Below are 27531 nucleotides of genomic sequence, written 5' to 3' on the forward strand. Positions count from 1 at the left end.
TATAATGCTAGCATACAAGAAAACATTTTCTTGAGGGAATCGGTGGTGTGCTTGGTCTGTGACTTAATGGGGGGAAACTGATTCAAGGAAACATTGCTCTGCAAAAGATTCTTAGCTACCTGTCATTTGCACAGTTTATTTCTATGAATGCAGTGAATTGATTTTAGATTTACAAATTCAGGAGACAAAAAATATTTATGATGGAATGGCTGTATACAAGCTTATTCCAGGGTTTAAGGTGACAATAACATTTTCAACTGGGAAATTAAACATGCATTACATGAATTTGGTTAGTTGCAAATTGGCAATGTTATGATTAATGTTAAAATTACATTCTACATTGCCCTGGGTATTTTCACAGACCCTTAATACTGTGTTTATATCTGACTTTCAATCAACAAATCATGGTTTCTGCCGGTTACATTTTCTCTTTATACAATTCTGCATGCTTGGAGTGAAAACTAGTCTCGAGCATCCCCTTTTCTGGAAGGGTATGCAAGCTTTTTGTTTTGAAGCAGACTCCAGGACCCTACTGATGCACTTTAATAGGAGAATCAATTAAGAATTCTAATGTTTACTTCGTGCTCAACCGACAACCCTTGTGTACACTTTGATAGCAGTGGGGGAGAAAAAACATTTTAAGAGAACTAAATGACAAAAGGGTGCAGAAAACATGTGAAATGAGTTGCACACATATCATTATTTCCTAAATACATTCATGATATGTTGGTGGTCTTGGTTATTTGAGAACACTTCCACTTTGTTTTCCTTCTGTAGAAGACAAGAAATAACAGTATCACACAACTAAATTCAGTTCTGATGAGCAACGCAATGCAGTGTTTTGTTTAATTTAATGAAACCGCAAAGGGGTTTTGCAGAATGGTTTTATATGGTTCAGTGTTTTTATTGTAACATTTGAAATCTTCCTAGAATCCATTCATTTATAAATATTCCATGGTTGAGGGAACCAAGAAAAATTGTATGGATGCTATTATTGAACCAAGGGAAACCATGGAACAATTTACAACTCAGTGCTAAGATATTTCTATGCCTTTATTATATTACTTAAAAAAGAAAATGTCAACTTGCCTTTAACTGACTATATTTCTTTGCCAAGTCCACATTGGTCCTTCCTTTGTGGAAGGGGTAAGACCAAAGTATTGAATTCCAGTGATAACCCAGGTTCTTTACTCCATCCAACAAATAGCCTACTTCCTCTGCACTGAAGTTCTTCCTGTTTCTCCTCCTGGCCACCTGGGTCTTGTATGAGGCATTGGACTGAGAGTCACCTGAATCCTGGCATCAACAGATATGATTGCTTAGCTTAGGCCACACTTTCAACAATACTTGCTTGTGCATGAAGACAATTTTGCCAAGCTTATGTGGTTATGCTTCCCAATATGTTTTACCTTGCCAAACATGTATAATCTTTCCTGTTCAATATTAGTTAAAAAAAAAAAAAATGCAGATCACTCCTCATGCAAATTTCTCCACTAACTGAATTTGTACTACACATATATCAGTAGACCAGGCCAAATTGTCTTTTTTGTTTTAAAATTGAAGTATCACACATATATAAGAGAACATGCTTGTTTTTGTTTTTAAATCATACTAGAGGGGAAGAGAACATTCTAATACTTGTACTGTATAATACTTCAATAAATCATGACTTAGAACCTCCAGAACCTAATTAATTATGATTCATAATAATCTGTCCAGTCAAATTGTATGAGAAGTCATATTTAAATTATTAAAATTACATAAAATGTGTAGAGATCTCCATCCTTTGTCTCTTGGAGGTCAACTGTCGTGTCCTCTCTTTGCTGTGTCCTTTTGCCCTTATCTGATGAAGAAAAAAAAACATAATGCAGACATAAATATTGTAAATCCAAACTAACATCCATATACAGAAATAAGTATGTATTGCAGACCTTATTGTTGGTACAACTGGCCACATTCCTCCCACAGCTGGGAGTGGAATCTATTGAGTATCAGGTTACATAAAGGCAAGCCAATCATTCACTATTTAATTTTGTTAGGGTTCTGGTTTAAAAAATATAATTGTTTAATTTTTAAAGTCATAGTTAAAATGTAGAGTAAATGTCTCTTCCTCTCTAAACTCAAATTGTAATATGCAATGCTTTTATTTGTATTGTTCAATTTTCCTACCCTTAGTAATGTAATAGATGGTCCAAATGCACCCTTGAGTTACACAGATGCTTACTCGCAAATTAGGATTTTATAGGTTTTCACTTGCATTTGCAATTACTTGCCCCACTGGTATCTGCAGTTTAGGCTTGCAATGTAATGATCCATTCCTTTATTGTTTGCTTTTAAGCAAATTCTTGTATTTCTGTAAATGGTTTTAATTCTCATTTTATATGCGAGCTAGTAAAGCCTATTAGGGAAACTGCAGAGGTGATTAAGGTCTGTATTGATTTCAGAGTTAGTTTAATGACCATGCAAAGAATTCAGCTCTCTTCTACAAAATGTGTTTATTTCAAAATCTTCTGTTTAGCATTCAAGCTTAAATCAGGCAACCTTAATGATTATCTTTTTAAACCCATTGGTGTTGCAGGTTCCCTCGTGAGTGTGCTGATGCTGGCCTCAGCATGGGGTCTTTGTCAGGATGATCAGGCTTTTAAGAGGCCCCCAACCCCCCTCACTCAGTCAGCAGCATAAAGTAAGATTTTAAATCAAGACAATCATGACCCTTCTGAGCGAGGGACTGCAGTCAAAGGAACCAAAAACCAAAAGGTTAATGTCATACTGGGTATTCTTCTTGTTTTAGGAAATCAGTACATTATTTAATTTCCAGCCTCATGTAACTAGGTTATATGCATCAACTAAATTAATTTGTTTTTCAGGTAATCCTCCACAGAATGAATAATGGAGCAAAATAGGTCACTGAAAGTTTTTCCTGTAAATAATTAAGACTATAAAAAGAAATACTGGTACTTCCCTTTTTAAGAAACTGAAATACAGAAATGTGACCTTTTTACAAAACAAATCAAATCCAGTTAGTCACAATAAGATATTTTCAAATAATGTCACTTCTCTTTTTGCAGAGAATATTTGTATTTATTATTGGATTAAATACTAGTGTATTGTAAAAGCAGACAATAGACTGACAAATAGATTTTTATGTAATGTTAGCCGTATTCTCCAATAGCAGGCATTTAGCTTCCTTTTATTCTCACAGCTGGGACCTTTTGACCACCTGCTACCCCAATGATCCCTCCTCACTTTAAGAGGAACACTTACTAAAAATCCACTGCTCTCAGTCCAAAAATAATGTACTAAAAACCCTCCCAGAGAACATGACATCATCTTTTCAAGCCCCTCTCATGGACTGCTATAGGAACAATGAACAATGTATGTAAATATCAGCTATGTTTTCACTGCCAAAGATTAAAGTAGCACAGCTAAGTCACCTTGCTCCAGTCAACATGGTCATATCAGTTTTCCGAGATAATGCTCAAAGAATAATTTCCATTATTCTGCTTTGTAATTTCTTTATTGTTTTCAGAAATATATATATTGATATTGCTAGTCATTTAAGCAAACTGTAAATCTAATTTAAAAATAGAAATGTACTTATAAATGCTCCTATAGGGACATATGTCAGAATGAAGCACAAGTGCTCTCCTTTTCTTTTAATTAACCAAATGTATATTTTTTCACCCCTCGTTTAAAAACATTCAAGTCATGGGTCGATGCTCGCTTGCATTCTGTGCTTTGGAATTAGGAAGTCTAATAAAACTGCTGACAATACAGAGAATCTTATATATATTTTAAATCGTGCAGCATGACCTTGACTTTCAGGACAATGGGGAAACTGCTAAATCAGAATCCTGGTTACTTGAAAGACCAATGAAAGAACCTGTCGTGGTGAATTATTTATAAATTAAATAAGAGCCGGAGCTAGTCCGCCGCTATGCTGCCCCCAGAAGGCTGTGTGCTCGTATCCATCTCAGCCTGCCACAAGATCTACGCTAGAGGTGCTTGGCACATTTCCACTGCTATGTGTGTAGCTCAATACACATGTAAAAATAGGATTTACATATAAAATATTGCAATGAAAGGGCACTCATGTGAAACAGCTTTGGAAATAAATTGTTCCATTCTTCCACAGAAGGTTGTTTAGCATCAAGTAAGGGTAGGTACTGGTTTCTTTTTTTTTTTTTTTTAATAAGTAATGTATTGATTAAAATATGGTAATATGTAAAGCATTTCAATAATTGTTTTTTTACCTTCAGTGTTGCAAGATTTCTTTTGAGGAGTCAATGTAATCCCTTGAGGACAAAAAAATAAGAAAATAAACTGGTTAAATGCAAAATAATAAATACAGAAACAGATAATACATAAAAAAATTAACAAAGAGCAAAATCATTACATTCTCTGTCAGCTTTGTCACAAAGACCTTTGGGATACTTCCACAAATGCCTTTCCTTACCCACTGGTGTCAACCGGATTTCTGGAATTAAAAATATAATCATTATTATTATGTAACAGTCATAATTTAACATACATATTTGACAGCATTATTAGGAAACTCAAACATTTGTTCTTCTTCAGTGGAATAGATCGTTCTTCATATCCCATTATGGAACTTTCCACTGATTTCTGGTCCAGTTATCACATGACAGCTTTGATCAGGACTCATAACAGAGCAGCATAATAGCCAGACCACCGCAGGGCTCAACTACAAGCTGTCTTAAAATAGCTTCTGGGAAATGAGACATTTTTTCCCTACCAATGCTGGATGTGAGTAGCATTTCAAGTAACTATAAATGGACTACATTTAATAATTTAAGGTTAGCAAGCTGAATCCATAGTACGTTTTTTTTTTTTTTTTTACTTTCATCAAATGCAAACTGAATTTAATGACAGTCTGAGTAGTAATCCAATTCCTACACATTTGTTAAAGACATACTAATATATATATATATATATATATATATATATATATATATATATACACACACACATACACATTTTTAGTACTGCAGATTTACATACCCACCCAAAAATGAAGTCAAATATATAGTTAGTTATAAGAAATACTTCAATCACATTAAATACTTTTAACTTAATGGATTAAAACTCCTTAAAAGTTGGGTATGTCAGCGCATATAAAGTACTCAGCTTGAGTGCTACAACCCACTGTGACAGACCCAGTCAGCAACACAACTTTGTCATGGTGCTCAAAGACACGCATAAAAAAAAAAAAAAAAAAAAACATTTGCATGCTTCCACCCTGTACAGCTTTAAAAATTCAAGCAGGCAGGACCCACTAAGTATCAGAACCCGTAAACCAGTTCACATGCTTTGTAAATGGTGATGCTTTAAAGCCAATTAAACACTGCTCATCTCATTAGTGATCTCTGCAGCGATGCTGATATTATACTAATTTTCACCAACTGCAGACTGGTAAAGCAAATAAACACACTTTTGTTGTGGCAGACTGCCGACAAACAACACATCTCAGACAAGACTGCCACACCAAATTAAATGTGACTGGGTGCCACTGTGATGTTTGCTTCTAATTTTTCTTGTGCCACTCTAACTAGTCTGTTTTTCTACTTAGCGTATGACATATTCATTAAAACTGCTGCAAACAATATTTCTAGTTAAAATGATACTAATACTTTTAGAAGGATAGTCTTTCAGCAAAAGCCATGAGCTTTGAAATGACCTCGACAGTTTGTTTGAAGTCGCCTCTGGATATCATGTTAATAAAGATTACAGTGCTGCTCTTAAAATGCACTGTTTCCAATAACCAGTCTAAAAGCAAGCCTTTAGGAACCATGCTGAGGCAATGGCAGCTCATGTGGCATTTTTCAAAGCTTTCAAGTCTTAAGATAAACTGAAACCACAGGACTTGTGAATAACATCAAAACTTCTAAGGTTTGTGCAAGATGAATGATGAAACAGGATTCTTACGTTTATAGGCATCCAAGTTGCCTCTATTATTTGTTACTTGCTTTCTGACTCCCTTTTTGTATCGGTCCTCAGCTTCCAAAAGTACCATATGCCTGTCACATTTGTATTGGCAGGAACGGACAATCTGGCTAATATTCCTACTGTTCACTGGAGAGACACCTGTCACACAGCCTGATGGGAGAAAAATAAGCATATCCTGCCACTGCTTTGCTACTTAGAGCAGGATGATGTCATCTTATTGCCAAAACAAAGATAGATGGATATGATAGACCAAGAGATGATGAGATAGAATAAAATATTTTAGTAAAAATCATAATTTATTAAATTAAAAAGGATGAGATTGTACGCACCAAATGTGTACCACAGGCCTAAGCTCTTCTAATAAGAAAACATTAAAAAAAAAAAAAAACATTTAAGACATTAAGATTCCACCCCGGTATTTTTTTCAGGTACACATTTTTTATCATAGAGCACGGTGAATAATAGCAGTTTGGTACAAAGTCCTTGATAAATGCGGCCCAATGAATAGGATTTTCAGCACTTTCCTGGAGACTTGCGTCTGATCACGAGGCACCCCATTGCAAGAGTGGTCTTCAATGGGCACCCTGGCAGGCAGGCAATAGGATTATTTCTCCCAGCCTGCTGCCTTGGGGGATTTAGCTGAATCAGTCTGCCAGAGTGAGACGCGAGCTAAACCACATGCTACTTTAGATGTTTACAGCAGATTTTTTGGCATTTACAAAACAAACAGTAGAACATTTTTCTTATCGGTGTCTGAAAATGATAGGTTTGAATTTTCTGTTAAGTAAAAGGTGCTGGCACACTGATGATTTGGTACAAGAGTCTTTTTAATACTGTATTTAATACTGTGTTATGATAACATTCAGCTTCTTGAGAAGCAGAAATACTAGTTTCAGTTGCTAAAATGCCCCCTGCCCCCCCCCTCCACAAAATTCTAAAAAAACATCACCTTTCGGTTCCTTTTTTTTTCATTTGCTATTTTAGGAAAGTTACTGAATTAGAGTTGGGTTTGTTATAGAGCTTACTAACATTACAATATACAAACTTTTATCACTTTACATTACCTGAACACCGAAAGGTTTTATGCTGATTCACCAATGCTGGCGTTTTCAGGATATTGTCGATTTCATGGTCTAGAACTTCTGAACATATGCTGAAATGATCTGTGAAAGAACGCACAATAGGCTGTTAGTGCTGGTCTTGTAATCTTTAGACAAAGGCTTCTCTAATAGCTCATAAACTTCATAATCTCACGGGTGAAAACAGAAAGCAACTGACTTTCAGTCTAAACACAATGCAATGCAAAAGGGAATATTACATCACTGAATAATTACCTTCTACAGAAATCCTAGTTTGCTTCTGGGTTTTGTTGCTTTTCTTAACTGGAGCGGGACATTTGAAATCAATTTGACTGAAAAAATACAGAATACAGGAAGTGACATTAACTAACTCAGATTAGAGCACATACAAAGAACTTAAGTGCCTTAGAGTCACTGCATTACACCAATAGGTTACCTCCCTCATTGTAAGTGCTAATAACACAGATCCCCAACCATAGGCAAAAAAATATTTTCACTTCATCACTGGTCCCACTAGTTTAGAGGTAGTATTGTGAGGCATTTGGACTGACCAGTCCATTTTCTCCCTCTGCTGCACAGTTAACATGCAATGAGAACAGCATCCCTGATCTGCTTTGACAAGCTGATGAGTAGCTGCACGCTGAGGTTGCAGCTTTAGTACCCCAACAATGAACTATGCCTATTTTAGCCACAGAACTCTGGTGACAGTTACATTAAATAACTTTTGTTTAAATGCCACCAACAGAATGTAATCCACAGTATGTCACAGAAAAGTCAGGACAGGTCAAATCAGGTAATGCAAGCATTACTCAACTTAGAACTCAACCCAAATTTCAAGTTACATTCAAATGTAACTGTCAAGGAAATTAGGTCACTGTGTTTCCTTTCACAGCCCCAAACAAAACATTTGTGACATTTATAGTAAAACACAATGCCAAAAAACAGACTAAGTACATTATGAGAAGTGTGGCTCAGACAGTCCTGAGATCCAAGGTGAAGAAATGTTTATTTTGGCAAGACTGGTAATGCTGTAGAAATAATATGCTTATTGAAATGCCAGACCTTTTACTGACATATACAATTGTTTTATGTATGTAATGGTTTATTCTAGTGGTGCCAATTAATTGCGAGGAACACAAATTAATGAAGTGACAAAAATAAACATATGGGTTTGGAGAGAGAAGCAGTGCTTTACATTCTTATTCCCAGATTTATTTCCTGACAGAGAAACTACTGATCTGCATATTTTGTCCAGCACATAAAAATGTTTTGTGCTCAATGTTCAATGTGTTTAAGCTGAATTGTTTCAATACAGATTATTACCAAATTGCTTCTAAACAATAATGAGTTCTATGCACTGATTACTAACACTGAACTGCATCATAATTTTACATGGACTGAACCAATATATCCCCAATTCAACAATTCAAGTTGTGTTCAACATATGGGCACAATTAAATATTTAATAAAAACTGAGGGCAGCAGTGTGGCGTATTGGTCCGGGCTCTGGACTCCTGAGTGGAGGGCTGTGGGTTCAATCCCAGGTGAGGGACTGCTGTACTAATGAGAAAGGCACTTATCTAGATTGATCCAGTTAAAACAGCTGTATAAATGGGTAATTGTATATAACAGAGTGATATACACTCACCTAAAGGATTATTAGGAACACCATACTAATACTGTGTTTGACCCCCTTTCGCCTTCAGAACTGCCTTAATTCTACGTGGCATTGATTCAACAAGGTGCTGAAAGCATTCTTTTGAAATGTTGGCCCATATTGATAGGATAGCATCTTGCAGTTGATGGAGATTTGTGGGATGCACATCCAGGGCATGAAGCTCCCGTTCCACCACATCCCAAAGATGCTCTATTGGGTTGAGATCTGGTGACTGTGGGGGCCAGTTTAGTACAGTGAACTCATTGTCATATTCAAGAAACCAATTTGAAATGATTCAACCTTTGTGACATGGTGCATTATCCTGCTGGAAGTAGCCATCAGAGGATGGGTACATGGTGGTCATAAAGGGATGGACATGGTCAGAAACAATGCTCAGGTAGGCCGTGGCATTTAAACGATGCCCAATTGGCACTAAGGGGCCTAAAGTGTGGCAAGAAAACATCCCCCACACCATTACACCACCACCACCAGCCTGCACAGTGGTAACAAGGCATGATGGATCCATGTTCTCATTGTGTTTACGCCAAATTCTGACTCTACCATCTGAATGTCTCAACAGAAATCGAGACTCATCAGACCAGGCAACATTTTTCCAGTCTTCAACTGTCCAATTTTGGTGAGCTTGTGCAAATTGTAGCCTCTTTTTCCTATTTGTAGTGGAGATGAGTGGTACCCGGTGGGGTCTTCTGCTGTTGTAGCCCATCCGCCTCAAGGTTGTATGTGTTGTGGCTTCACAAATGCTTTGCTGCATACCTCGGTTGTAACGAGTGCTTATTTCAGTCAAAGTTGCTCTTCTATCAGCTTGAATCAGTCGGCCCATTCTCCTCTGACCTCTAGCATCAACAAGGCATTTTCGCCCACAGGACTGCCGCATACTGGATGTTTTTCCCTTTTCACACCATTCTTTGTAAACCCTAGAAATGGTTGTGCGTGAAAATCCCAGTAACTGATTGTGAAATACTCAGACCGGCCCGTCTGGCACCAACAACCATGCCACGCTCAAAATTGCTTAAATCGCCTTTCTTTCCCATTCAGACATTCAGTTTGGAGTTCAGGAGATTGTCTTGACCAGGACCACACCCCTAAATGCATTGAAGCAACTGCCATGTGATTGGTTGGTTAGATAATTGCATTAATGAGAAATTGAACAGGTGTTCCTAATAATCCTTTAGGTGAGTGTATTATAATAATTGTAAGTTTCCCTGGACAAGGGTGTCTGCTATGAAATAGATAATAAAACAGAAAAAAATAGTTATGAATAACCAAACCATCTGATTTGCAGATGAATCAGCTTCTGAAGCACCACAATATGTAGTTCTAAGGTACTCTTCAGTATCTTGCCCTTTTTATTGCAATTACCTCTCTGACTGGGGTCTGTGCTCTCTGTCTAGTGCTCTTGCTGTCTTGGCTGTCTGTGAGGATGAGCAGAGAGCCGGCAGTGTGTCGAGAGGGATCCTGTGAGAGGCATTTTCCTGCTGATCCACAGGCTCCGAGGCACACACAGACCCAGCCCGTGGCTTTGCCGCACCATGGCCTCTCTCTGGCTCTAGCTCCTCTCTGCTACAGTGAGCTGAGCTCACCTGGGGCCACTGCTCAGCTTTGTCCACCATGTTTTGTAGTTCACTGTTTGCACTGAATATCCTCTTCTTAACTCGGTCCTGGATATACAGCATTAAAGAATAAGTGAACTCACTCTATTTTTGGATTATTCGTATTAATCTTTCAGAATTGTGTTATTATGGAAATGTCTGTCTGGCAATCAGGCAAAAATATAACAGCTCACTGACAATTCAAATTACTTCTTATTCGTTTAGGTTAACAGTGCAATTACCACCTTACCTGTAGGTAACCAGGTTTATATTAACTGTAGCTTCACTGGAAAATAGTGTCCAAAGGACCGAAGGTAAACAATGCGTTTTAAAAGGGACATTGTGTAGCCTCTGTGATGCAGACGAATGCTATGTAAGCTTTGTAGTGGACTACACAATGGAATTAAAAATGCAAAATGTTGCAATGTTTTCTTACCGCAAGACACTTGTTTTGGTTCCTTGTCCCGTTTCCTTCTGCGTCTCCCCGAATGCGAATGCCTCTTTTAACCTTGATGTCTGCTGGTATGGAGTGATCAGGGGTGTGTTCTCTGTTCTCCATCATGATATTACACCAGTGAAAGATCTTGTCCCTTGCTTTGGGCTGTCCTTTCACTTTTCTCACCGGGGTTCCCGAGCATGACTCCACAGCAGAGCCTGAAGAGAGGTTCTGACGTATTTCTTCCATCTCCCCAAACTGTGCAGTGACCATGGATCCCAAAAACTCATCACAGGAATTCTCCCCATTGTTCTCAAACTCATCAACATTCACCTGCATAGCCTGTGCAAAGGAATAGCTGGAATCAATTATCTATTTTAGTATATTTATCTCTCTATCTGTGATTTAAATCTTTTAATAATAATTTATCTGCAAAAGACATGAACAGAAGGATGTCATAAAAAAGTAGCAGTTACAATACACACATATGACATAGCTGAATTTAAACTTTCTTAAATGAATTCATATAAAGTGTACCCACTCACCTCAGCATGCATCTTCTCTAAAATATCCAACCTCTCCCACATTGCACTCGCTGACTTCTGGTAACTTTGCAGGTTACGGTGAGATTTGCCTGGCACCTGGCAGGGCTGCTCACTAAGGTCTGGTGCTAGATTTTCAGCTTCAAGAAAAAAAATCATTTATCAATCCACATGCTAACGGGAGAGTTTTCAATACGGAGGTTAAAGTTTCAATAAGAAATACCCAACATCTGTGTGCTACTACAAACACCAGACTGTACACGTGTATTACTGAACTTAATGTGATGAGACTTTGAACCTCAGAAAGCCTGTCCTTGTGTTTAGAATCAAGGGTCCTAAATCAATTGTGCTGGTAAGGTGTACATTTTGTAAAGATTTATATTAATTAAAACATGTATGGAGGCCTTCATAATATTTGTTGATGTGAAATTGGTAAATAATGGATAAAACTTGAAAAGGTATACTATTGTATCTGCTTACTAATTTGTTTGCAGGTTTGTAGAACAAAAGTGGCTGCCTGTTTCACTTCCTCATCTTGCGGTGCCGTCAGCAACTGAATCATCTGGGGGAGACCACCACTCTGCAGCAGCTGAATCTGATGCTCCTCTATAGCAGAAAGACCATTCATGTTTATTAAAGCAGGATTTAGGATGACGCGCATTGAAGTAAACCCCACATAAGAAACCTGTATGCAAATCAATGCCTTAGTCACACTTTGCTGACCTTAATGACTGTGCAGCTGAACGGTTAGCCTAAATAATGCGTGTCAAGTTAGCCATATCATTTGCATCACTAAGCTCTGAAAGCACTTATCTCAACAATATCAATTTACAAAGGCACTTACAATTGGCAGAACTGAAATCTGCTAAAACAAATCACTACAGAAAAAGTGACATATAGGTAAAGCAAAACCTAATTGAGACAAAAGAAAAGTCCAGCAGGTAAGTACTCCTAAAAACTGAATTTAAATCAAGGGATAGTTGATGTCTGATTAAAAACATGTTTTTCTAACTCTTATTTCAAAACAAGAACAAAATGAATAAGATTACACTGTAGTATTCAATTATGTACATTTACATATTGTGCTCCTATTGTTCCAATTTGTAATATCTTCAGTCACACTTACCACAGGCTTCAGTACAAAGACCTAGAGCAAGAACAATACACAGCAGGTCTTCTGAATTAAAGATCTGACTAGAAACCAGTGACACAAGCTTGGGGACCAGATGATACTGTGGTAGCGTTGAAGAGAGGTGAGCTGAGGGAAATAATTGGAAAAGTATCATTTTACATCAAAGCATACGGTGTATTTTTCAAAAACACATGCAGTTTTAATTAATAACCTAAAAAAAGGTTTAGTGGATTGAATGACAAAATGAGATGCAAACAGATGCTGAAGTTTATTGAGCTTCAATATTTCAACCAAAGAACAGGACAGCTGGTCTTATAACTTGCAGAACTCTTCTAACTGTAGTGAGTATATGTATGTGGCTTTTAATTGGGAGCTTACCATTATCAGCTATGCAAGCACACAGGGTCTTTGTCATCACAACTACAAGATCACATGCAGAGGGGCTCGTGCTGCAGTTGCTTGCCAGTTTCACCAGATTCTGCGTCAGCGTGTCTAATCCTCCGGCTGCGGCAAAGCAGCCCTGAGCATAGGCTATGTTGATGGGAGAGGAAGGGCAGGATTTAAATACGGCATTTTGTACATTTCCTATCCATTAAACTAATTTGAAACCTGCATCACTCAGCAGCCTAGGGGCTAACAGACACCTGTTTTGACTGCTTACTTGCTAATACTCAAAATGGTTGCTGCCACGAAGATGCAGAAATATGCTTATTCCAATGATGGAAGCTGTATGAAATTCCAATGTAATAACCACTTGACCTCAGCAAAAATGTACGCTTTACCCCAATGTTATTGTTCATGAGTGCCAATAAAAAATGATCTCTTCTGTAAGCTTCTGCAGAGTCAGTGTTTTGGACTCCCAAATTGATTTGTGCATTAAGTTGTTCACCATGCGAACATAAAAATGTCTTCCTTTGTCCAGACACCTCTGTGCTGACGGATAAAGTGGTTCTTCAGCTGGTGTATTCTTCATGAAGCATGAATGGAACAGAAGCAGATTTAAAAAACTAAAAAACACTGCTTAGCTTTACTGGTTTCTGCTTTCAATACCTCAGCTGTGCCGGATTAATTACAAGTAAAGAGTCAAAATAATGTTACTGCTTTTACTATGAGCTCCATCATAGATGCTTATGCCTTACACCCTTTCTATAAAACAATCAAAGGCCTCGACTTGTAATTTCTTTTATTTTCAACCAAAGAAAATGGAAGGATACTTTTGAGTAAACAATAAATACTGTTTTCAGCTGAGTGCAAATTGCATACTTACCATTATCTGACACAGTCATCCCTATAAAGGTGCAAATTGGCTGTATTATTTCTTTCCTAACACATTTCTGTAGCCACTCATTTGAAACGGGAAAGGCAGATGCACATATTCGTTGGTTCTCTTCTATTGTGAGGAGCAGAACAAAGAGAGACAGACAATTACTTAGAAAAGGCACCAAAATGGTTAACATACACATCATCATTTCAGTATAATCTTTGGCCTTAGTTTTTATACACGGAAACCAATATAGATTATGAAAGATTATTTAAAGGGGAAACTGTGACTGCTGAAACTGAAAGCATTTTAATACCTAATAAATCAATACAATTTAAATTATATCAGTAGTGGGGTGGGGGATAAAATTAGACAAAATTTGTAGAATTTATAGTATGGGGACTCTTTAATACACCTTGCTGCAGTAAGCCTAAGATGTGTCATATTTGACCTTCAAACACCGAAGTATTTTCAAGTGGAAGGATGCAGCATGAAATGTCTATATTGACAGCACTGTGGTTCACCTCTACTAGAGCTGTCAACATGAATTTAAAACCTCCACATTTCCAGCTGTGACAGTGGAGCAGCACAGGGATAAAACCAACACGAAAAAACTCTCTCATACTATTTGGCAAAGTCAGGATAACACCACAAGAACTGTGTCATGGGAGTTAAAACAAGACTATTTTATTTTCTTCTGCTTGGGTTTTCCTTTTCTTTATTTGTCTTCCTTTAAGGATAAAAAAGTCAAAGAAACAGCAGTGTTCCAATTTACAAAAACTGCCAACTCAAATGGAGTCAATTCTTATCTTTCTCTCTCTCATTTATATATATACATATATATGAAGCATTTTATGTTGAAGACATGTATCACGTACAGCTTAAAAGCCATAGGAAACCGATTTTCACCTTTGAAACATGAAAATAAACTAGTTAACGTATCCACAATATAACGTCTCAATAGATGCATTATCACTGAATACAGCTTGACTTTAATGTTAATTATTTTATTTTATTAATCAACTGTACAAAATAAAATCTATAACTCTTGGAGAAGAGGGTTGAAAAGAATCAGCATACCATTCTGTGGGTTATTGACACAGCCACACAGAGCATTGGACACAGATGTCCACAGCTGGTAGCTTTGGGTAATGTTGGCTTGTCTCATGTTGTCATGCGAGATAGGAAAACTTGTTCTAGAAAAACATATAATATTCACATTTTATGGGTGTGTTTACAATAAAATTAAGACAATGCACTACTTAAGAACACCCAAGTGCTCTCTCCACTGTGTTTACCTGAATAAATTCAAGAGGATGTCAATGCAGCCTGTAGTTTTAACAAGAGTTTGGCCAGACTCTGAAAACAATAAGAAATTCATAGTTATGAAATGTGACTTTGACATGTGTTTAACAGGTAGACATTCTTACATAAATGATAAATGGAAAATTGTAATGTTACACTAAATGTAACATACCATACTTTAAGACATAATCTAATATCCAGACGGGAAGAGGTTTTTAACAAAAAGTGTGAGTGTTCTGATGGGTCAGCTCTCTGAAAATCAGATTCCTCCATGCTCCAGCACAAATAAACTGTATATCCACACATTGGCATGACAGCATTCTCAATTTAATATATTTTACAAACAAATAAAATGTCCCATTTTAGAAGCAACTTACTGTTGTTGATGACTAGCACTGACACCATGTAAACTGCTACCCTTTTAAGGTTCAGTGGAGAGTCCGGTGATAGTGACTGGGATAATTCAGTAAAAAGGTCTGTGCTACACAACACTTGCTTGCAAAAAACTGCAGGAGACAAAAAACGTAAATTTACTGGGTTTTATTTTTACAGGTCTACAAACAAATGTTCAATTTAGAGCATGCAAAACAATAACATTTACAATTTTATTTTGTGAAGAAACAAGACATAAGAAGTGGAAGCAGAGCAAAATGAGGTACTGGCAACCTTTCAATAAAAAACAATATGGCATAGCTATTCCTTGTTAATGTAACAGTATTGTCTATTCTTGCTCATTTCAACCATGCCATTGTATTTTATCTAGGTTTTTTTCTAAGATGGGTAACACTGCCACCTATCTGATATCCTTTGAAGCTAAAATTCTTGTAAGGATGAATGCGTTTTTTGTTGTTGTTGTTGTTGTTGTTATTTATTATGAGAACCCTTTGATTCCTGGTGGAGATCTCATAGACCACAAAATACAGAGTTTAATTACTTTACACAGTATACAGCATTGTATTTCACCAATACAATTCCATAACCAACACAAATATTTTAAGGTACCCCCAAAATCCCAATACATGCAAATTACCTCAAACTTACTTCTCAGGCTCCAACAGAAGTTTAAGTTTACTTGGATATCTAACCCTAACCATAGTCCAAACCAAAATGTACCCCTTGTTTGATCCCTAAACTTAATGTAGTGCTGAATGTGGCTAAATAATATAACACAAACCGAATATATCTGTAAAACATTTCCTTCTTTCATTTGCATCACATTATTAACCCTCACTATGTTGCTGCTATCTACTTCCAAGTATATAGCCTTTCTGTGGACCACCCAATAGGAGCATAAACATTATTGTCAGAATCTCTTTATTATGTAATTCATTGCTAAATAAAATAAAATGTTTGGTTTAATCTTGATTATATATTTTACAAAATTTAAGTTCACTAAATAAAAGATCATAAAAAAGCAACTTCACATACCATTGCTCTCAGCTAAACCTCCTAATGTAAAGAGGGCCGCCTCCTTTACTTCGACATTCGCTACAGATTTGGAAAGCTTGAACAGAAACAGCAGTCCTCCGATATCTCTGAAATAATCTACAATATCACCTGGGAGAGCACAAACGGGTGAGTAATGTGCCTTTGCCAGCAGTCCAAATCTCTTTCCTTGAACTTTAAATCCATGATCATAATCCCACAGTAAAAGAACTATATATATTTTGTAAAGCAAAACTTTCACAAATTGAACAAAGACAAACTTAAAGAGAATGGAAATTACATTAATTTTATTCATTATTTAAATCAAAAAGTGTTTTGCCTAAATTGTGCATCACAAGAAAAAGAGGACAGTACAGGGTGTCTTTATTATTATAAATTATATTGTCCTCTCTAGCTAAACAAGGGGATGGGTCTATAAAAAAAGCACCATTCCACAGTGCTGGTGTGATGCAGGAAACAAACAACTAACCATTCTGTTGGCAGATGGAGTAGATGGTAACCAGGGCTTGCTTTTGGGAAGATGGACAATCCATCTGATATTTCAGACATTCCAGCAGTAAATTAATATCTGTTTTCAACTCTGAAATGTACAAATATTATAATAGTAGGACATACATACCTTTATAAATTGGTAGGCTATATGTAACCTATTTTTGACAACTAGATCTTATGACAACTAGTTAAATGTGTTTGAGCAAGTAAGCGGGTTCAGAAATCAAAACGGTTGAACTATTTACTGCTGACAATACGAGCATATAACCAAAGGAATGCTGTGAAGAGATTGCATTGTGTTGAAGAAAGAGAACTGTCCACTTAAAGCTTTTTGGAGTACAGCTTTAATTGATTTATTTTTAGTCAACCCCAAAAGTTAGACTAACTGATTTTGACTGCTGCCTTCAGCTGCTTTTTGACAGCAAAGCCTTCCTAGTGGCACTGCCAGAGCAATTTATCTCACAGGCAGCTTTCTAATTTGCATTCATTATTTTATAAACAGCACAGAGCTCCCAGATGAGAGAGGCTTTTGGACAAATTGAGATGAAAGAGCCCATTTGATATAATGGGCACAGATGCCAGTCACTTGATTTCTATTGCAGCCATTGCTCAAAGACAATCTCGAAAATCTCAATGTGCCTTTCAAGAAAACAAGATCAAACCGCTAAAGATACAGACACCTGGTACAGACAGATCTTGAAAAATGTACACACAACAAACTGCTCTGGTAAATGTTATGCGATCACTGCTGGATGTTAAGCTGCTTTTCATGTATAAATACATCAGCGTGACTACAGTAAAAATAGCTTACCACAAAGTCGCCTTCCTCCGTCTTGATTTGAAACTTCCATTGCTACTCTGTTCTCCAGGATTTGGCACGTTTTCTGAAGAAATACTCTGTTTGTATTATAATTACATATACTAGATTTATTTTAAATATTCATATTACAAATACTTGCGTGACTGAGGACACCTAAAATCACTGGGCCCCTCCAGCAACAGGGTTGATGTCTGACTGCAAATCCTGGGTCATTCAATCAAAAAAGCAACATTGTCATTGTCATTGTCATCAAACCATGTGTTATGAATATTATTTGCATATCAGCATATTTATTTTAACTTTTTTCTATCTTCCGGGTACCACTGAATCCCACTTATTTTTCAGTGTACTCAAAAATGTATTTTCAGTTCGGTTCTACAAAAGTGTCGTTATGTTTCGTTTTTAATTTTATTAATTGAGTCGTAGTAATATGAATATTAGTATTATTCACATAATTGATTCGGGTTCTCTGGGATTGAAGTATTTGAAAGGATCGTACAATTTACTCGTGAAAACGGCCCAACACTACTGAAACTACGTGTTTACTCATATGCTTCTCAGTGTATTGTTATTTAAATACAAACGCGCCAGCCTATTCCTCACATTGTAACAATATAACCTGGTGTGTGTCATTCGTGTAACTGTTATATATAAGTCACAATTTAAGCATAAAATGATTAATGTGCTGGCTAGGGAACTCTATCTTCTAGCGAGCAGAGGTGAAGGAGAGGTACAATCCCTTCGACCGTCAAGACTGGATTTTTTACTGCATGACACTCGTGTAAAACGTAACGTAAAGGCAACAGTGTATACTTCAGTTTCAATTGTTTAAAATATTTCATAGTTACAGCCTACAGTGGTTCATGTTTTGTTTCAATATCTCTACAAATTATTCACGGGTTAAACTCACCCAACTCCCTGCGTCAATCTGATTCCCGCCTGAAGAAACCTGGTCACGGTCGCGTAAAGCAGATTTCCGCAGATCTGCGCTGCTCCACCAATGGGATCGAGGGAATCCTGTAGGTCTGCGCACATCTGCGCTACTGTAACACAACCATTGCTTTACGTCATCGACGCGCAAGCTCTTTGTACATTGTCACGCATTAGGCTGCTGAACCCGCATGTGTTGTCCAATTCAACAATGTGTGCCTCTAATCCTTTACTTTTGCATGTCTCCCTGTAATTATTATCATTTTTTAATTTATTTTCATTAACCAGCTTACTGTCTATGTCTATGTAACTAGAGCGAGTACGATTTTCATTCTTAATTACATATTTATTTAAAAATGTTTTTATTTCACCTGGTCATCCTTGAAGGAATGGGTCAGATAGAAGCAATGGGAAGGTCTGCTTGGGTAGTTATATTTCTGATTGGTTCATTTGATTTGGTACTTACTGAAAAGAGGAAGCAAGTCCAGCCTATTTCAGAAAATCACACCAGTAAGATGTCTACCTAATTACCACATTTTTAGTCAATACATAATATAAGGCATGTAGACCCAGTGTTTGGGGTCAACAGTATTAGTATCACATTCGATTTTCTCTATCTAGAGGACACCGGCCTTAATGGACCTTTAGATTAAAGTAACCTCTTACCCATTCACAGTGTCATCAGGATGTTTGAGACAACCATTCATGTGCATCAATAACGGACTTTGATTTTTAGTACTAACCATAAACCTTCACTTGTTTATACTCAATGGTTCACATAATTGAAACAAAACAAACACCAAAAGCAGAAAAGATTCAAAGGTAATTTATTATTTTCCTTGTTTCATTTTTTATTTTTTAGAAACATTCAACACTGAGGTTCTTGTATTTTACAGGGGGTTACATTACATATACAACACTGATGATTAGTTTGTTTTTTATAGCTGAAAAGTGGCTGACGTCTGTGACATTGCATTGTAAATAAATGTGTTGTTGAAAGGTACAAACTGATGTGTTATTGTTTTGATCGCCTCCTGAGCAGCAGATCCTGTAAAAATAGAATATAAAATAATACAAGCATTTAAAAATGTAAAACAAAGAACAGAATGAAAAAGTCACTAAGTGAAACGCCAATTTTAATTAATAAAACATAATGGACTCCTAGACTGTATGTATACTGAATGCTGTATTAGTCTCATCAATTGGTTTCATCATAATTACTGCACATATAAAGCCTGCATTTATGTCAATGGCAATGGAGTACTTTTAATTAAAATTAGAGAGTACCATACAAAACTAAGTTTGTTAATGGAAATCAGAAACAGTTTTAAATATCTGTAACCTTGGAATTACATTGATGTCAGCATTACAACAAATCACTGAGGCAAATCAAAGCTGTTTTTTTTTTTACATGCCTGCTTCATCTAAGGCAGTGGTAGTACTCAGATTAAATCTGATATACTAGTGTGCTGCGATTAGTCTTACCTCCCATTAAAGAAGCTACTGTATGTGGTTCTGCAGCACCATAACGACAGCTGTAACACAAAGATAAAATAATGTAATACTTTATTTTACAAATACATATTAGCTCACTTTATTCTGCATAGTATGTATCTTTCTTCTGGTTGCACCTGGCCAAAATATGTGCGTGAACAACACAAGTGTATTATGAAATATTCTGACATGCATTTGAATACATGCTATATCTATATGAAGAAAAATCTTTAATCAGCTGTAGACATCAAGATTTAAGATTGTTACATTCAGATGAAGATTTAAGGTTAAAAAATATTGCCAAAGACTTACAATTCATGAATGTAGTCATCTTTTACATTTACATTCAGGCCATATTCTTGAAGAAGGCTGTTCACACAAGACTTCAGCTTGCCAATATCTTCTTCAACCTGGTAGTTATAAACACCTGGGGAGTAAATCAATGAATTAATCAATCAATCAATCATGTCATGTTTTATCTATAGATTAAGGTAGGGTGGCATTTTTCTGTTGTGTTATACGTCCCAACACAAACATTTTTTTCACAATTGTCTGCTGAGTACCTGGGTATCGAGAGTGTTGCTGGAAAAAGCGGTCAACAGCACGTAGCATGAGATATAGCACCATCTCACTGTCTGGATTGTCCATGCACGATGCTGCAAAATGGAAAATATATTTTAATTTTAGCCCTGTTACTGAACCAGAAGGGTATTTTAGCCTGAAGACCACACACTTATCCACTTAATTATAGTAGTGTTTATAACTTACTGATTTCGTCTTTGTTAATGGATTCCACACTGTACTCTTCAGCCAGTGACCTGCAGCAAACAACTCTCAGGAAAGCTGTATTTTTACCTTAAACAAATAATATAAATAATACATTAAATACAATCACACACAAAAAAAAGGCTATTTTATTTATTTACATGGGAATACTAGCCATGAAAATAGGTATTTTAATATTGTATGAAATACCTTTGGTACTACAGGTTCAAAAACATGTGGGGGGGGTTCAAATCACATTATGGCAGGGGAGCCCGAGGCCTGGTCCTGGAGGGGTGGATGGATCCTAGGATTTTCCTAGGTCTCTGTATTATATAGCCTACTGTATTAAATACCCCAGAAGGGAAATCTATATTGAATACAATACTTACAGAAAAGTCTGATTTCTTGCTCCGAAATGCTCTCTGGTAACTACAAATGTGAAAATGGGGAAATTGGAAACACGAGAGAGTAAGTATGAGCTTGCTTACCTCAGCAGCAGATCATCATAAAACACATACCTTAGTCATTTTTTTAATTAATATAAATACATGAAAAGTCCAATACACCAAGCCCTAATCATATCGCATCTCACTATACTGCTGATTCAGATATATCACGGTTTTAGGGTTGGCTCCCTTTCTTTACAATCAAGATGCGCATGCCTCTGAATATAATTGACTTCAATATTTTTAAGCAAGCTGTTGTTGTAATATACATAGGCTACTATTATTTTCAGTGTAGGAGGCCTGTTCCTTTTACCATTGGACCCCAGCACCAGTGAAATAACAAGGGGGTGGTGTATAAATAACACATACCTTTCCCATTGATTGCAGTAGAGAGGCTACATGCTTGGATACAGCAGCAGCATCCTGCTTTGCCTTCGCCCGGTAACTGAAAAATGATATAAGAAAAATAAATGTAGGCCACCAAATCACAACACAAGGCAGGCACTTCTCTACTATTAAATAAGGAAAAAAATTAAACAAAAAATTGAAAACAGAAGAAACAGTTATTTTGCATACACGTTCTGGAGGCTGATGAATTTATCCGAATTTGCAATCATGTCAGGGATGGTTCCCCGCACTGGAAGGTTCTGCCCGCCTTCGTTGTGCACAAACTCCTTCACTGCCCGAGCCATTACCCAGAATGATGTACTCTGTGGAGAGCAATTGGGGAAATAAATCAGGCAATTACATAATTGAAGACAGATAAGATGCCTGATCAAAGTCAATACATTGTGTAAAAGCAATGTTGTTTGAGAAATTTAAATGGAGCAACGTGATTCCAAACATAGTTGAAAACATAACCGTAACTATAACATTTTATTACACCCGTCAGTCATCCTAATTCAAATTAATTATTGTGCTGGACTGGTTTTATTCTTACCTGTGCTGTTATATTCTTGCACTGGTCAGCATTAAAGATATCTTCAATTGTGCTTGAGATCTATACAAATAAAGATGGGAACAAACAGATCCATCAGTCACTTAAATGCTCTGTCATACTTTATAAGTGTAATCAGTACTAACAGTAGATTCACACCTTTGTAGGGTTCAGGGCAGTGTTGACATTTTTTACAGCTTCCTCAAAATTTTCTTCATCTTCAGGAACTCCATTCTCATTCTTACGTATTCCTATGTATTCCGATTTTTTTTTTAAAGGAAAACAAATAACAAAATAAAAATATTACACACTAGATATGTTTACGTGATACAAAAATACATATCAAACATGCAGGAAAGTTTAAATTGATGGATCAAGCACATACAAGTTAAAAGTCTGGAACATTCTTACCTTGACGGATAAGTTCCCGGAAAGCTTCCTTTTCTTTATAATTCTTAGGTACTTGGGAATCATGCTGGAATACACAGAACAGATGAAAACATCTCACATCTTATATTTTTTAGAATATTGTTACATAAACACTATAGAAACTGTTGCATCAAAATTAAACTGAAAGGTATATTGCTATTTTATTTTAATCAGCTTACCTCACTGCACCACTTTTCTAGATACTTGGCAACCACAATGATCCAAGGTGTATGACTGTGATCCTGGGAGAATTTACATAAGAAAAAGACACACTTATATGAGATGATTTTAATGTTATAGTCTTATTCTACCTATAATGCAAAATTAAATGAATTTAGATACATTTATTTTCTGTGGCAAACCTGAGTTTCGTTTTCTGGAAGCGACCTGTGGAAGCCAGGTGGTCCACTGATGGAGGTTTAATACAATTTTGAAGATAGCGTTGTTGAAGAATACAGTGATATATTGCTTTTAAACAATCAAACAAACAAACAGGCTTTGAAGGTTTGTTTATAAAATATATATATATATATATATATAATTTCACACCAACCTTCTTGTCCATACTCTGCAGATCATAAGACTGAATGTGCTTTTTGAGTTCTTCAAATGGATGGTCTAGCCTCAGATCCTCCAGGGCATTATCTGGATGAGATTCTACAACTGAAGAAATAAGTGAGAATGGACAGGCCTTAATACTTAATAACTGCCATTTGAACTGAAGTACTTATGACACTAAATCATATTAACATACTGCTTTAATATCCAATAGAGGAAATACCACTAACAATAAACATATAATCTGCCATTGTTCTTATAATAGTACACCTTTTTAAAACAAGGCCATCATCAAATGAGAAGACAAGACAAACACCGAAAACTAGCATTATACTGAACCAACTTTTTGGTTTGGTTTTGGTCATGGCCCACCACCTCTCCCTGACACACACAATCAAGGTGACTAACATATATATTTTCTATATATGATAAATACAAACTAAACATAATCACTTTTATTCTGCTTTTCTACTTTTATTAGTGTTTCATACCTGTATGTTCTTTCACAACCAGCCTCATGTAACCAGCCAGCCCATAGGTCCTACAGATCAGAAAAGGAACTCCAGCATTCCACAAAACTGCGCCTAATCGTAAAGTTGTGCTGTGGAAATTAAACACAAGACAAAAATGAACCATTCCACACACAAATGCATTTCTAAACTCAACATGCAGGAATGGGGTGATATACTTAAGTCTCCAGGGCTTACCAACATTCAATTGGCTCAACAGAGGGGAAAAGACTTATCCAGAATGAACAAATAACATGGTTAATAAATATAAGTAAATAGTATAACACGTCATACCTTTCTCGTAACTGAACAGCAATTACCAGGTTAAATCTATGGAAAAACCCAGGGTCATTGTCTAGGAGCTGTTCTGGGGTCTAAAAGGGAAAAAAATATAAAACATAATCACCACAATTGGATCAAAGTGGAAATGCTGTTGGGATATATTGGTGAAGAAAACAACATACACATTCTGTATAAATGTTTTAATAAGAATTTATAATTTTCCATTACTTGACACAAACATTTAATGTTTTCATTTTCCATATTTTTTCTAGGCCTAGAAATGAAGATGGTAAATGTACAGGTTTTCCATTATGCTGCTGAAAGAAGTAGCTTGGCTGGCAAGAAACTTAATCTGCCAGACATACACTAAAGCTCAAATGGCACAAGAAGGCAGTATGTACCTGTTTAAGGAGTTGGTATGCAAACTGCTAAGACTTTGGTATAGTGATGTAAATGACTGACCTCCTCAACAAAATTTCCAGAAACATCGCTGTTCAGTTCCTGTAACAGCTCTGTTGCCGCCTGAGCCCGATTCTGAAAGAAATAATCAGGATTAATTTTTAAACTGTTTCATGCAGTGAGTGATAAAATATTTATGGAGATGTTCTATAATTTAACAGGGCTTACCTTGCCAATGCTGCTCTTACTCAGAAAGAAGCTACAGAAAAAAATACATACATTAATAAAACTTTAAGGGTCTGTGAAAAGATAATGTGAAAATCAAAACCATACCATTTTAAGTACATTTTTTTGTCTATGACTTGAGAGTGTCTCACTCTTTCCAATGTTGCTGTCACCACATTACATATTCCAGAACTCACTTTATATTTTTCATTAATTGTTTCTAAAGCTCACAAATGAAAAGTAAAAACAATTATCCTTCATAGAGAAAAAAACAAGAACCAAATGCTTGACAGTTTTGTGCTGCCCAATACACCAAGTCTATGTAAATTGGGTCAAACACTTTAAGTGGATCACATCACAGCTCTTAAAGACTTTTACAACACTATAATCTACTTTAAAATGAAGAAATATCAAGGGAAATAAAAGGATAGCTAACTTACTTGTTTCCAACATCTTCTCCACTGACTCTGTGACCATCTACAATGGTAAATGCCCCAATACCTTCAAAATAGGAAAATAATTAACAATTAAAATAGTCACTGGCACTTAAACATGGCTTAATTGGTTTTACAAAAGACACACAATGTATCAATATTATACATGTTATGCATCTACATTGAGCAAATAAAATGCTATCTGTTTTAGGTAAAATATCCGTATTACAATTAACTGGAAGCACAGTATCAAGGATTTCATTCACTTTCCAGAAAATATACATTCGATTTTGGAATTGAACACAGCATATTCAATAAAATTATTCTAACTGTCTATATAATGAAGTCACAATTCATGAAGATATAAAACTGAAACCATATTTTCCAGTGTAGTACAGTTGGGTGACTGCCCCAGCATTGTGACATGAGAAGCAGAACTTACCTGGAAGCACCAAGTTCTTGAGTATCTCTGTCCCTGATGCTGTGGCATTGATCAAACATACGTGTGCATTTTCCAATGCTTCCTGGCCATGGTCACCCCATAATCTGCAAGGCACACAGTGACAAGAAAACAGTGACTTATCACCAAGCATTTTATTTCAATCTTCAGTAATAACAGAGGTTAAGCTAAAGTTGGATATAAAAAAGGCCATTATAGGATTTTTCTTTTTTTTTTTTTAAACAGAACAATGTACAGAACAAGCCCACGCTGTGTGCTCTTTTGCCAAAGGCTTTGGTACATCCTAACACTATTTATTTGTAAAGACTGCAACCAAAAGCAAATGCATACACATTCATAACAGTGAAAAAGAAAACAAACAACAATATACGTTTACAAAGATCTCCAAATGAATTAACATAATGAATGTAAGAAATTATAAATCAAAGAGGACTTTCAGAGTCCTGTACATTCCCACTTTCAATTAAATACATAATGCTGATAATACAAGCTATTCTAGAGTTTTATTAAAGTGACCTAGCATTTTCTGCCTACCAAAAACTCGTACTAGAATTTAATTTTTCAGATGACTGATACTAGTGATATATAGATAGGTATGACAGCCCAGATAGGGGGCATGCCAATGCAACCTGAGCACATCAGTAGTACTATGTCATTTGCATAATAGAAATATTACCTCGAAGATACAAAGCTGCAGCTACCGATCGATTTGTAAACATTAGTGTTTTCTATTACTTTTACCAGAGTAATAATATATATATATATATATATATATATATATATATATATATATATATATATATATATTTATATTTTTATATATATATATATATTTATATATATATTAAACGCATCTGATCAACTTAAATACTATGTACGTTGTTCCATTTCATTTCTGCATAAAGATGACATTCACTACATGATTTGTGTATTTGTAATAACTATACAAAGGGCCTGCCGGCCACGTTATTATTTAACGCAAGAGACTTCCGCAAATGATACTAGGCCGAGCAACACTGTAAGGCTGATTGTCTGAACTGTACTGCCTGGCACGGCTTCAGTACCTGAGTTGTCTGTCGTATTTCTGCTCTTTAGTTGCTTTTCCTTTGGAGCTGTCAGCCATCATTGTAGCTCAGACTGGTAATCTTCCTCCTTCCCTGCACTTGCATTATAGTTTTAGCAGATTCGACAAAACTGTGCAAACACATCAATTGAGGTAATTGAGGTGATGGTTCGTTTTGGCACTTTCGAGAGATCCTCTACCACCAGGGGGTGTGTTGCGATGTGAAAATATAGTGCAATAATTCTGCATACAGCATGATGGCCACATACTATACACTTTCACTCCTGTTTCTTATTCTATAGGGATACATTTATTTGTTTGTTCCTCAGTGGTATTTATAAACACATTTCTGAAGATACAAAGTTTTTGCTTTCTTATATGCAAAGACTGAATTTAAATTAGTTTACAAACAAAAACATAACACTTTAAAATAAACAATTACAATATAAATCCTCCAGTCTGTTGTGTATGTTTAATTAGTGTATTTGTATTTTATTTTATTTTCCTTTCAGTACTTTTTAGAAAGCATACATGTATTATACCAGTGAACCACTACAATGTCCCAGTGGACTGTGGGAAAATTAAACAGACACACCAGCTGATTTTGATATATTGATATCTTTATTGCTACCTATGTAGAGCATTTAAATGTTGCCTTGTGCACCTCTGGCTATTTTAAGATTACCTGCTGAATATTTTATGTAAATCATTCATGTTTAAATGATGTGAAAAATGAGAGCTGGAACTATGAGAGAAGGGAGAGATAGAGAAAGGGGAAGTAAAACAAATAATAAAGAACATACAAGGGAACCAATAAACCAATACACAAATAAGATTTAAAGCTAGGGGTTCG

General features: G+C 36.1%; 2 protein-coding genes across 2 annotated transcripts; both read right to left on the reverse strand.

Annotated features, from left to right (window-relative positions):
* Window positions 1–1080: 1080 nt before the first annotated feature.
* terb1 (telomere repeat binding bouquet formation protein 1) lies at window positions 1081–17945 on the reverse strand. Its single transcript, XM_066712483.1, has 19 exons — window positions 17739–17945; window positions 16905–17015; window positions 16418–16546; window positions 15367–15495; window positions 14983–15043; window positions 14765–14880; window positions 13691–13813; window positions 12802–12954; window positions 12418–12549; window positions 11772–11897; window positions 11295–11431; window positions 11009–11091; window positions 10084–10224; window positions 7302–7378; window positions 7032–7130; window positions 4397–4477; window positions 4254–4295; window positions 1761–1843; window positions 1081–1296 (listed from the first exon to the last, which is right to left on the reverse strand). The coding sequence occupies exons 1-19, from the start codon at window positions 17776–17778 to the stop codon at window positions 1081–1083; spliced, it is 2079 nt and encodes a 692-aa protein (XP_066568580.1). The 5' UTR covers window positions 17779–17945.
* Window positions 17946–19487: 1542 nt separating this feature from the next.
* Window positions 19488–26783, reverse strand: nae1 (nedd8 activating enzyme E1 subunit 1). The gene is made up of 20 exons (XM_066713733.1): window positions 26680–26783; window positions 25598–25701; window positions 25162–25222; window positions 24725–24755; window positions 24560–24631; window positions 24110–24189; window positions 23798–23907; window positions 23302–23411; window positions 22928–22990; window positions 22731–22794; window positions 22479–22570; window positions 22323–22382; window positions 21959–22092; window positions 21752–21827; window positions 21326–21365; window positions 20940–21026; window positions 20735–20827; window positions 20484–20598; window positions 20163–20212; window positions 19488–19725 (listed from the first exon to the last, which is right to left on the reverse strand). Exons 1-20 carry the CDS (start codon window positions 26739–26741, stop codon window positions 19616–19618), a joined length of 1614 nt encoding a protein of 537 aa, XP_066569830.1. The 5' UTR covers window positions 26742–26783; the 3' UTR covers window positions 19488–19615.
* Window positions 26784–27531: the final 748 nt, after the last annotated feature.

This window comes from Amia ocellicauda, chromosome 9 (genome assembly GCF_036373705.1).
Source record: "Amia ocellicauda isolate fAmiCal2 chromosome 9, fAmiCal2.hap1, whole genome shotgun sequence".
NCBI lineage: Eukaryota > Metazoa > Chordata > Actinopteri > Amiiformes > Amiidae > Amia > Amia ocellicauda.

Bases quoted from the DNA above. Each gene is read 5' to 3' on its own strand.
- terb1 (XM_066712483.1), bottom strand. From the start codon at position 17,778: ATGGAAGTTTCAAATCAAGACGGAGGAAGGCGACTTTGTG. The intron at 4,296-4,396 runs GTAATGATTTTG...TTTGTCCTCAAG, and splicing joins TGACAAAGCTGACAGAGAAT to GGATTACATTGACTCCTCAA. The intron at 1,844-4,253 runs GTAAAAAAACAA...TTTCTTCATCAG, and splicing joins GAAATCTTGCAACACTGAAG to ATAAGGGCAAAAGGACACAG.
- nae1 (XM_066713733.1), bottom strand. From the start codon at position 26,741: ATGATGGCTGACAGCTCCAAAGGAAAAGCAACTAAAGAGCAGAAATAC. The intron at 24,756-25,161 runs GTAAGTTAGCTA...TTTTTTCTGTAG, and splicing joins GGAGAAGATGTTGGAAACAA to CTTCTTTCTGAGTAAGAGCA. The intron at 22,571-22,730 runs GTAAGAATGTTC...CGGAATACATAG, and splicing joins CCGGGAACTTATCCGTCAAG to GAATACGTAAGAATGAGAAT.